General features: G+C 38.3%; 1 protein-coding gene across 1 annotated transcript; it reads left to right on the top strand.

The window, feature by feature from the left end:
* Nucleotides 1–4,228: 4,228 nt before the first annotated feature.
* slc35b2 (solute carrier family 35 member B2) lies at nt 4,229–12,702 on the top strand. The gene is given in 5 exon segments (XM_062034880.1): nt 4,229–4,490; nt 9,148–9,338; nt 9,410–9,564; nt 10,894–11,293; nt 11,296–12,702. Coding segments are annotated over 5 exon segments (1,272 nt in total). The 5' UTR covers nt 4,229–4,470; the 3' UTR covers nt 11,802–12,702.

The following is a 12,702-nucleotide window of genomic DNA, read 5'->3' as shown; positions in this document are numbered from 1 at the left end:
TCACGCTATGTCCCGTGTGTGAAAATGTTATTTTGTTGTCTGAAAGTCCTGCACACGAAACTTTGATCCAGGAAGAACGAAACGAGACAAGTCATTTGTAATTACATAGGTCACAATAACCCAGTGCTTCTTAATTATTTTCTGGGAAAACAAAAAAAACATTTGGCGCCCCGACTATAAATAGCATCATTTGTCTATACAATTGTTATAAGTACACCTCTGCATTACAGTGCATCCTTATTAACAGTAAATAAATATGATCAACTTACAACAAAGAATAACTTTATTAACATTGTTTTGGTCTGTAACAGAAGAAATTTAAAGTGCATCAATTTGGCTGAAATGGAAAAAAACTCAGACCTATTTAAACTAAACACTTTTTGACCGACTTGAACCATTTCATACTGAAAAAAAACCTCACGTCAGTCAATAATAAATTAAAATTGATTAGCAACATTACCTCAGGAGCACAATATATAAAACACTAACTTACAAAACGAAAATGAATAATACAAATTGCTGATTTTTTTTTATTTATTGAAATGAAGTTAGTATTAATGGCTACAATGAGCAAGTTTTGTAGTACACAGCTTATTGAAGCAGGGTTTAAAGCATGATACTGATAAAACACAACGCTTGAGGTCACCCCCCGCCCTGCCCCACTATTTAAGAACAATTGAACAGTATTTTAATTGGCTGCAATAGTGGTTAAAAATCATATACAGTGAATTAGGGGTGCTAAAAAAAGTAACATCCAAATCACGATTTTTATTTATTCCGATTCTAGATTAATTCATAATTTTCGAGAACCGATTAAAAGCAAAAGCGTAATTTTTTAGAATCAATTCTTGAATGAAAATCATTAGACAACTGCTGCTGCTCACTACTCTCCTCACCTCCCAGGGGGTGAACAATGGGATAGGTCAAATGCAGAGGTTAATTTCACCACACCTATAGTGTGTGTGTGACAATCATTGGTACTTTAACTTTAAATTTTAACTATTATTGATATCAGTATTATTATTACTGTTGCTTTTATTGTTTATTTTTGTGTATTGTATTTGTATGTCTTTATATATATATATATATATATATATATATATATATATATATATATATATATATATATATATATATATATATATATATATATATATAAATATATATATATATATATATATATATATATATATATATTTATATATATATATATATTATACAAACATTCTCTTTGATTAGATAACCATTTGTAATTTTTGTAAATAATGTTTATTTTTTAGACTAACACTGCGTGTATAAGTCGTACATTAGCAGCTTTTGTAACCTAGTTTATAAAGGTTTTATTATAATTTATACAACAAATTATACATTACGAGGATCGAGTTAAATCGAAAATGTATTTTGAATCGAGTCTTTTTGATTTGCAAATCTTGTTTTGAATGAAAAAAAATTATATTTTACTTGCAGAAATTTGTTTTTTTTTTACTTGCAAAAAAAGTTTTTAAAAAATGGTGTGTTTGTGGAGTTTTGGCAGTAATTTCCCTCCATAGAAAATAACGCATTATTAACAGAAAACAAACACAATAGGTATTGTATCTTAGGGTGTCAAAAAATATATATTTTAAATGAATCGCAATTTTTAATTATAGTGATTCTTAATTGAGGAAAAAAAAAATTTACAAAATATTTTTGTTGGTTTGTAGATCAGGGGTCCCCAAACATTTTGACTCCGGGGCCGCATTGGGGTAAAACAATTTGGCTGGGGGCTGCACTATATATATAGCTAAACTGTTTTCAGATGTGTGATCATGATTGCACAAGGGTTTTCTAATCATCAATTAGCCTTCTGAGCCAATGAGCAAACACATTGTACCATTAGAACACTGGAGTGATAGTTGCTGGAAATTGGCCTCTATACACCTATGTAGATATTGCACCAAAAACCAGACATTTGCAGCTAGAATAGTCATTTACCACATTAGCAATATATAGAGTGTATTTCTTTAAAGTTAAGACTAGTTTAAAGTTATCTTCATTGAAAATAAGGACATTTCAATGTGACCCCAAACTTTTGAACGGTAGTGTATATATATATATATATATATATATATATATATATATATATATATATATATATATATATATAGTGGCGTGCGGTGAGGTTCATGTCTGGTGAGGCACAGACTTCATCACAGTCAGATTTACAAACATATGAACCCTAAAGAGTATCTTATTCACCATGTGATTGGCAGCAGTTAACGGGTTGTGTTTAAAAGCTCATACCAGCATTCTTCCCTGCTTGGCACTCAGCATCAAGGGTTGGAATTGGGGGTTAAATCACCAAAAATTATTCCCAGGCACGGCGCCGCTGCTGCCCACTGCTCCCCTCACCTCCCAGGGGGTGAACAAGGGGATGGGTCAAATGCAGAGGACACATTTAACCACACCTAGTGTGTGTGTGACAATCATTGGTACTTTACTTTAACTTTACACTTACAAACTGTAGCATGCACACAAAAAAAGCACATTTAATTTAAAAAAACGTTATTATGGTCTTACCTTTACTTATAAGTGCGGGAGCAGTGGTGTTCATGTTGGAAGAGTTGTGAATGAATTAAATATGAAATCCGCGCTGCCGTCTGCAGGTGTACCTAATGTTGTGTCCCTGTTCACGGCTCCTCCGGCGCGCCGCGCGAGCATTGTTGTTTTTGCACTTTTTGGCTTCTTGTTGACTTTTTTTGGGTGGATTCGGTCTTGCACGTGGAGGGTTTGGGTGTGGGCACAAATCAATGACGTGCCTCAACTGGCTGCTGATCACCGTCTCTTCTCAGTATTTCAACGGCAAATGTGAAAATAAAAATAAAAATAATCTAAAACTGGTGAAGTTAAATGGAAAATAACTTTAGTATAATCACTGGATACATACAACAATTTAATTAATTTTTTTTCTTTTTACTTTTTTTTTTCTTTCCATGATGGCAGGTGAGGCCGTGCCTCCCCTGCCTCTAGTGACGGCACGCCACTGATATATATATATCTTTATATCTTTATATATATTTTATATATTTATGTTTGTATATATATATATAAATACATATTATATGTAAATGTGTGTGTGTATATATGTATATGTATATGTGTGTGTATATATGTATATGTATATGTCCATGTATATATATATGTATATGTGTATATATGTATATATATATGTATACATGTATATATATATATGTATATGTGTATATATGTATATGTGTCTATATGTGTGTGTATATATATATATATATATATATATATATATATATATATATATATATTTATATATATTTATATAAATATATATATATATATATATATATATATATATTTATATAAATATATATATATATATATATATTTGTATAAATATATATATATATATATATATATATATATATATATATATATATATATATATATATATATATATATATATATATATATATATAGATACACATATATATGTATTCATACATATATATTCCTCGCGCACTAATTGACTTAAAGAGCGCACTTGCTGCATGTCACGTTATCGATGGTAAAATGCATTTTTAGACAATATGATTTGCCTGAGTGGCTAGGAGACGGTAGAAAATTGACTAGTAAGGATAAATTTAAAAAAAAAAATAATACAAAAAATATATATTTATATATTTATTTTTTTTAACTTGGGACTTGCCGCGGGCCGGATTTTGGACGCTGGGGGGCCATATCCTGCCCGCGGGCCGTAGTTTGGGGACCCCTGATGTAGATGATCATATCTGCTGTACAGATTTACTTTAGAAAATAGATTCTTGTTGCCTTATTTGTATTTGACTTTATTAAATGTATGGGTAGAATTTTATCAAATAAAACCAGTTTTCTTTCAAGTAATACCAAAATTTATCAAAGCTGTTTTATCTATTTTATGGAGGAATTTAGTCAATCATAGAACTGGCACCCAACGTTATTTAAAAGTATTGGTTTTGAATCGATAGACTTTTTGAATCTAGGATCGATTCTGAATCGTTACCCCCAAGAATCGAATCGAATCCTGTGGTCCCCAAAGATTCAAAGCCATATTATGTTATTTTAAATTGCTGCCAACTTCGTGACGTCAGGCTTGACAATGATGCGACGAGTCCTCCGGAGCGACAGGGGGCGCTACGCTCACTGTGCTCCACTGTCGTCGGCGTCCCGGTGCTGGGAAAGCACGAGAGACTGAGAGGGCTCCTCTTCCTGCTCCAGTCAACACATCGGCTTTTGGGAGCGCAATAATAAGTTGAAGCTAACAAGCTAACGGCGGTTTGTCACGGAGAAAAGCCGACTTTGGTCTTGTTTTTTTATCTCCGTCTTCCCCGACGGAGCCACTTTTTATGTTTGGCTTCGGCCGACGCTTCTGAGTGTTTTGGCGTTTGCGCTGCGCCAGGTGTCGGGCCACAGGAGGGGAAAATGTCCCCTTTTTCATGGAGGTAAATATGTCTTTAAATGAAGTACTAACTATCTATACATTCCCTTTTATTCATTTAGCTTGTCTTTTCAGACGGCTAATTCTGTCCCCTGTCATTTTGACTTGTTAATGTATTCCGTAATGCAGTGTTTTTCAACCTTTTCTGAGCCAAGGCACATTTGTTTTCTTTGAAAAAATCCCGAGGCACACCACCAGCAGAAAACATTAAAGAATGAGACTCAGCAGCCGATATTGACAGTAAAAAGTCGTTCTCGCAATTGTTGGTTATGAATTCAAACATAACCAAGCATGCATCACTATAGCTCTTGTCTCAAAGTAGGTGTACTGTCACGACCTGTCACATCACTCCATGACTTATTTTGAGTTTTATTGTGTTTTTCTGTGTGTAGTGTTTTAGTTGTTGTCTTACGCTCCTATTTTGGTGTTGATTGTCATGGAATGTACGGATGTACTTTGTGGACGCCGTCTGCTCCACACGCTGTAAGTCTTTGCTGTCGTCCAGCATTCTGTTTTTGTTTACTTTGTAGCCAGTTCAGTTTTAGCTTCGTTTTGCATAGCCTTCCCTGAGCTTCAAAGCCTTTTCTTATCGGCACTCGCCTTTTGTTGGTTTTTGGTTTAAGCGTTAGATACCTTTTTACCTGCAAACCATCGTCGTCGTTCCCGACATCTACAAAGCAATTAACTACCTGCTGCCACCTACTGATATGCCGAGCTCCGGACAGTACAGACACTCAACAACGGCACATTTACGGATTATAATTACTGGTTTGCAAAAAATATTTTTAACCCAATTAGGTGAAATTACATACCGTATTTTTCGGAGTATAAGTCGCTCCGGAGTGTAAGTCGCACCGGCCGAAAATGCATAATAAAGAAGGAAAAAAACATATATGAGTCGCACTGGAGTATAAGTCGCATTTTTGGGGGAAATTTATGTGATAAAACCCAACACCAACAATAGACATTTGAAAGGAAATTTAAAATAAATAAAGAATAGTGAACAACAGGCTGAATAAGTGTATGTTATATGAGGCATAAATAACCAACTGAGAACCTGCCTGGTATGTTAACGTAACATATTATGGTAAGAGTCATTCAAATAACTATAACATATAGAACATGCTATACGTTTACCAAACAATCTGTCACTCTTAATTGCTAAATCCCATGAAATCTTATACGTCTGGTCTCTTACGTGAATGAGCTAAATAATATTGTTTGATATTTTACGGTAATGTGTTGATAATTTCACACATAAGATGCTCCTGAGTATAAGTCGCACCCCTGGCCAAACTATGAAAAAAAACTGCGATTTATAGTCCGAAAAATACGGTAATCTCCCACGGCACACCGAACAATATCTCACGGTACACTAGTGTGCCGCGGCACAGTGGTTGAAAAACACTGCCGTAATGACACGATCATGTGGGTATCTATGTTGTGGAGCTCTCCACTACTCCACTTTTCCTAAGACGGATAATCGTCGTGATTGTTAACGATGTTGCTCTTCCATATTTCCAAATAGGAACCCTTCACAAGCTTCCCTCTATGTGGTTTTGTGTGTGTGCGCGCGCGCACAGCATTCCTGCATGCAGTCAACTGCTTGTTCAGGTCTAGGTTTTTGCTGCAGTCCAGGCACTTGCACAAAGACCCTCTCTGTCTAAGTCGGGCACACGGGCCTCTCTTGCCACTGGGGTCGCACCTTGAATTGGGATCCAAAATCCCTTCTGCCACGAAGGCAAGACAGCACACCTTCCTATTTCAAGAGGAGCAAGCTTGGGTTTCGCCACAGATGTGCTAGGAGGGCAATGGCGGGCATCAAACCTGTTTAACTCGATTTTTTCTTCTCACGATCATGAACATTATAACCGGGGGGAAAAAACGATTATCGTGCATGCAAATTCCTGAGCTTGTAACTGTGAAATGGATGAGTAAGGACCACATCGATGTTTGGGATCTCACCATGGTTGCTACTTTTTATTTGACATCGTGGTTGCAAACCTGATCAATAATCACTGAACTCCGCACAAAAAGTAAGGCATCACTGCGGACGAAGTTGGCCAATAAAACGGAATCCGCTGTTAAACGCAGAATATCACGGAAATTGACAAAAATGTGAGTGAAACGCTGTCGTGAGGAGAAGAAACAATTGTTTGGGAAAATAGTATGTCCGGGACCACTCATTCATCCCCGAAACACATCCTGAACTAATAAACAAGCGACTAAACTAAAAAGCTCAAACTAGCAAGAACAATCCATACGCCCGTAACACACCTCATCTGCTTGTGTTGTTGTTAACAACATCACTGATCAATGAATAAACAGGACAGCAGTCCCAACTTGGATGGCTCTCTTTTCTTTCTTTTTTTTAAGCAGCCTCAAGTCATCTCCTTACTCGTCAACCTCAGAACAGCAGAACATTTCCTCCCCCCTTCACAGTAACAGCGCTGTGAAAAACATCCGGTCTGACTGCGCTAACAAAATAAAGGTTTCAAAAAGTACCTTACACAAGCATCATGTTTCCTTAAAACACGTGTTGATTCATTTACAAAATGATTGTGCTTTGACTTAAAATAATGGTCAAAATTGTCCAAAGATGTATTACACCAATAAATGTCAGAATTACAAACATTTAATTAAAGTCACAAAAAGCACACCCAATGGTGGTAAAATAAGTGTAAAAGATTAAAAAAACGGAATTCAAAGAAATTTAAATGGAAAAACTGAATGTTATAGATTTTTTTTCATATTATTATTTTAATTTGTTGTTACTATTATTATTTTACTTAGCTGTTATTAATTTTTTTCCGCCTGTTCTTTTAAATTATATTTAAAGTTGCGATTGATAATACAATAAATACTCATGTTTTTTTAAATTAATGAACAATGTGTGTTTTTGTAAATGGGTTTTTATTGATTTTTCAAAAAGGCTTTTGACAGTGTACTTATTGTCTTAATTTCCCATACCAACTTTGTTCATCAAGCCCTTTAATAACTACCACAGATGAAAAACAACGGGCTGTACACCACAAATAAGTAAGAATATAGAAAAGCAAAGGCATAAACACTAAAACATGATGTAAAACAAAAGTAAAATGTATTATTAATTTTAGTATTACTATATGAAAAATATCAGAAGAAAAAAAAAGTCTTACATACAATGAGTTAAATCAAAGGCAGCTCAAAATAAAAGAGTTTAAAGTCTTATACTGGGTTAAAAGCCAGTAAGTAAAAGTGGGTTTTAAGATGGGACAAAAGTGGTCAAAGAAGAGGCCTGTCGCACATAAAGAGGCAGATCGTCCGTAGAGTTTGAGGCCCTGTTCCCTCTGAGCTTGCGCTTCGATTCCAGTACCTCCAGGTAGCTCAGCTGACCTGAAGGTGGGGGCAGAAGGGTGGAGCAGCTCAGAGACAATGATCAATACTTTGTAAGCATTTAAACACGTCAGTATGTGAAACAAGAATTTATAGTGATGCATTGTAGTAAGAACTAATATTTTGGTTACTTTAGGGTTGTGCCGATCCGATATTAGCTCCAATAACAGCATAAAAACAAGTATTGAATGTTCGCCTGTAAAATGTCAGATACAAACAGTTCTGCATAGCCAGTTAACGTCCAAATCTCCTCCAATAAGCACACAATTTTGGTATTTTCTTGTATTTTGGTGAAGTCATTTACAAAAGGTAAACATGGTAGGCTAAAGGCTACTAGGAGCTAGCAGCTACGCAACAGCTAAGCACACAAGCGCGTTCAAGCTGGACATATGTAATAAATGTCCCGAATTGAACAGTATTGCAGTCTAAAACAGCACATTTGTAAATATAAACAAGTATCAAATAATTATAGTTTCATATTATTTACAGATGCAAGGCCAGAGCACATTAGAAAGTATCCAGTAACAAACGCGTCTGCATCATTCAAATTACCATGTCTTGAGTTTAACTTAAAAAATTATTGTGACACTAGGTGTTGCAAAGTAAACAAATAAATAATTACTATTCCACTTCAACTTAAAGACAGCATTCCAGATAGGTTTTTCATACCTGCCATTGTTCTCTGTTTGACTGGTTTAACTTAACTTGATCAAGCTTTTTTTGACATTCCCCACATGTACTGTGATTCGTGCTGTTATCGTATCAACCAATACCGAAGGCTCCAATATTGGTATCATGTCGGAAGTGAAAAAATGGTGTCGGGACACAACAAGTTACTTTATGTAGCTGCAGTACATAGCAGGGTCAGACAAACAGATACAATGTCAATCAAACACATATTTTACAATACTTTTCTGGTAGAACAGATGAATAGAGTTGCACCCTGTATTTTTGTTTTTACTTTGCTCATCATGGGTTTCAAACCTTTATCGACTCAATGGACATTATTGAATTCTGTGTTTTTTAAAGCTGATTGTCCAACGTTTTGCGTGTTTTGTTGGCCATTCATTTTGGTTGCAGGAAGTACTAAGGGACGTATTTGTCCATGTTATTTCACTATAATCTTCATAGTTGAGTTTATTATGTTGCATAATATCCTTATTGGACTATATATGTCGTTAAAAGCAAGCCCAGATACGTTTGTTTCCCCACTATTATTGATATGAAGCAATGCATTATAGGCTGCATCTACTTCACAATATGTTTGATGTGTGATTGCCTCTTAGGGTTTGGCCTGCCCTGGTGTTGCTTCTCCTCCCTGGGGCCGTCGCCGCCGAAGAAGTGCCTTCGCTTCTGGACGGCTGGCGAGAAGTGTGGTTCCTTCGCTTCCTCGTCAACCTGCTGGGCTACTCCACCATCATCATCCCCGGTTACCTGCTCGTTAGATACTTCAAACGCGCCAACTACTTGGAGACAGGTGTGGCCCACCGCGTCTGTTGCACTTTTTTAGTCCACGCCTCATTCTGTTTGTTGTTGACGTCTTCTCAGGTAGCGGCGTCTTCTATCCCGCCATCAAGACCTGCGTGTTTGGCGCCGAGGCGGGACTGTTGGATGACGCGTCCGTCACCTCCAGGAGCGAGGGGGATTCAGGCTCGTCACTGAAGCAGACCTTCCAGCTGATCTTTTGTGCTGCTGGACTTCAGGTGAGGATCCTCCTGGTAAATCCACAAGCAAACTTAAAGCGACAGTAGGTAATCCTTTTATGGTCGCATCCTGTTTGCACAGACCCAGGCAGGGCTGTTGAATGTTTGAGTTAGCTAAGCGTGATATCCCTGGCAGTTTGCTTACCTCAAACAATCAGTAAGTTTCCATGCACTAAATTTGTCTGATTTGTCAAATAATTCGGCTCAAAATAACTAGGAATGGGTACCGAATTCGATACTTTAATAGGCACCAACCGAAATCCCGTCAGTATTACCGGTTATCAAATCACATAAAATCAAACTGTGTCAAATTTCGATACCTTTGTTGCATGTGATGTTACGTCCAGTTGCAGACTAAACACTGACTCGCATTAACGATCACTCAAGCAGCAATCAGGGTGGACTGAGTACCTGTATTGATTCTCGGGTAACCTGTAATTATTACTGTATCGGTTCAAATCCCTACAGTATGTACAACACATGGAAACACCTTAATCTGGTCAAGTTTGGCTTTTGAACGATCGGATTAAAACATCTACATTATGCGATTGGAAACCAGATTTCTCTGGGCGTTATCATATACTTTTTTGTCGTTTTAGTTATTGTTTACAAACTAGGGGCTTTAATTGGAAAAAACAAAAGGATTTAAATCAGAGTCAATGGTAGAAAATAATTTAAAAATGTATTTTGTATTTTTACAGCATCATCCTGTGTTTTAGTTTGATTACATCTGTGATGAGAAAATGTAATCATTGAATGATATTGAACATTTTAATTATCAGTATCAACACTATATATATCTATATATAGATATATACATACATACCGTATATATAGATCTATAGATATATGTAAATATATATATATACAGCTATATTAATATTAATATAGATTTTAGGCCATGTCGCCCATCCCTAATACCTGATGAGGACAACATTAATTTGCATATGTCATGGCCATGTGCTCATACAGTATCTTTTCTACCCATAGTGTGCATATAAAAAAATATACAGTGGGTCTAGGTTAGTTTATGCCCCATCCCTCACTTAAAGCGTGAGTGAAGAATACACTACCATCCTGTTAAGACTAAGAAAGAAAAAGATGATACAGTATTATCTGCTCACAGATGCTACCTGGTGGTTGTTTAAGCACACTGCAACTTGCCCTGGATAGTCCCACTCCTTAATGCTTCAGTCACATGAGGCAAAAACTAACCAAGGCCTACTCTGAATTAGTTAATTTAAGTGTAGTTCCCAGCCGTGCATCTAACCTCACGATAAACCTGGATGGTCATTTACAACGTCTACCATCGATGTCTCGGCCCGCCAGGTGTCGTACCTGACATGGGGGGTCCTGCAAGAGCGGGTCATGACGCGGTCCTACGGCGCCACGTCCACAGACGAGCCCGGCGAGAGATTCAAGGACTCCCAGTTCCTGGTCTTCATGAACCGCATCCTGGCCCTGACCGTGTCGGGCCTGTGGTGCGTCTTGTTCAAGCAGCCTCGCCACGGCGCTCCCATGTACAAGTACTCCTTCGCCTCGCTCTCCAACATCTTGAGCAGCTGGTGCCAGTACGAGGCGCTCAAGTACATCAGCTTCCCCACGCAGGTCCTGGCCAAGGCCTCCAAGGTCATCCCCGTCATGCTGATGGGCAAGATCATCTCCAGGAAACGCTACGAGTACTGGGAGTACCTGACGGCGGCGCTGATATCGCTGGGCGTCAGCATGTTCCGTCCACCGTCACCACCTTCAGCGGCGTGCTCATCCTGGGCGGCTACATCGTCTTCGACAGCTTCACGTCCAACTGGCAGGACAACCTGTTCAAGTACAAGATGTCGTCGGTGCAGATGATGTTCGGCGTCAACCTGTTCTCCTGCCTCTTCACCGTGGGCTCGCTGCTGGAGCAGGGTGCCTTCTTCGACTCGCTGGCCTTCATGGCGCGCCACTCGGAGTTCGCCTTCCACGCCGTGCTGCTCTCAGTGTGTTCGGCGTGCGGCCAGCTCTTCATCTTCTACACCATCAACCGCTTCGGCGCCGCCGTCTTCACCATCATCATGACCCTGCGCCAGGCCATCGCCATCCTCCTCTCGTGCTTCCTGTACGGCCACGCCGTCGCCATTGTTGGCGGCTTCGGCATCGCCATCGTTTTCCTCGCTCTCTTTCTGCGAGTGTACGCCCGCAACCGCATGAAGTCGGGCCGGCGGGCGACGCCACTGCCGCCGGCGCAGAACGCGTAGCACTCGCACTGAACTGGGGACTGAAACCGCGCTTTTTCGTGGTGCTTTTTCTGGGTCGATTTTTTTGCTTTTATTTTGAAGGGTTCACTTCACATTCATCGTTTTATGTTTTCTTTTATTAGGTACTGAAAGGGATTTTATTTGGACCCCAGGTGCCTCAGAGGGTTCTGTTTCACGACCTGCCTCATGTTCTTCTTACCAAAACACCACATGTGGCCAAGTGGAGTTACTGCGGGTGTTTTTATTGTTGTTGGCCCATTTAACACTGAAGACTTCAACAAAACGGTCACACAATATTCGTCGTTGTGTCACAGTGTCCGCACGTCGGGGTGTGCAAGGGATCTTTAACACTTTTAAATAACAAACTTCTAACAAGCTCCAATACAAGAACTCCACTAATGTTTGCATTTTAAAAAGATGATCACTTTCCAGGACTACAAATTAGGGATGGGGTATGAAAATCAAGCGAATGCACTACTTGGCTGGGGCCAGAAGAGGCGCTGTTGATTCATGTTCAACTAGTTTGTGGTGTGAAGAAGAACAAAATGTTATTCAAAATTGTGCTCTGTATCCAATACTCTAATGGAAACAGCAGTTCAGAACATTCAGATCGAGATCTTCCCAAACCACGAAATCATGTTTTGTTCTTGTATTTTGATCTCACTATATTGTGTACTTTAATATTGGGGCACAAAAACAGTTTGTACGCGCCACCTGGTGACCAAAATAATATTGTCAGGAGTTGTGTGTGTGCGTGTTTGACTGCTTCATATTAATAATGTTTGTGATGAATGACGTGTGTGTGTGGAAGGACCCACAACTCATGAAAGGAAATGCAGTGTCAATGTCATTTAAAATGGTGACAGAATTCATAATAAAATACTTATTAACTTAAAAAGCT

This window comes from Entelurus aequoreus, linkage group LG23 (assembly GCF_033978785.1).
Source record: "Entelurus aequoreus isolate RoL-2023_Sb linkage group LG23, RoL_Eaeq_v1.1, whole genome shotgun sequence".
Lineage (NCBI taxonomy): Eukaryota > Metazoa > Chordata > Actinopteri > Syngnathiformes > Syngnathidae > Entelurus > Entelurus aequoreus.
This window is presented reverse-complemented; position numbering and strand designations above follow the sequence as displayed.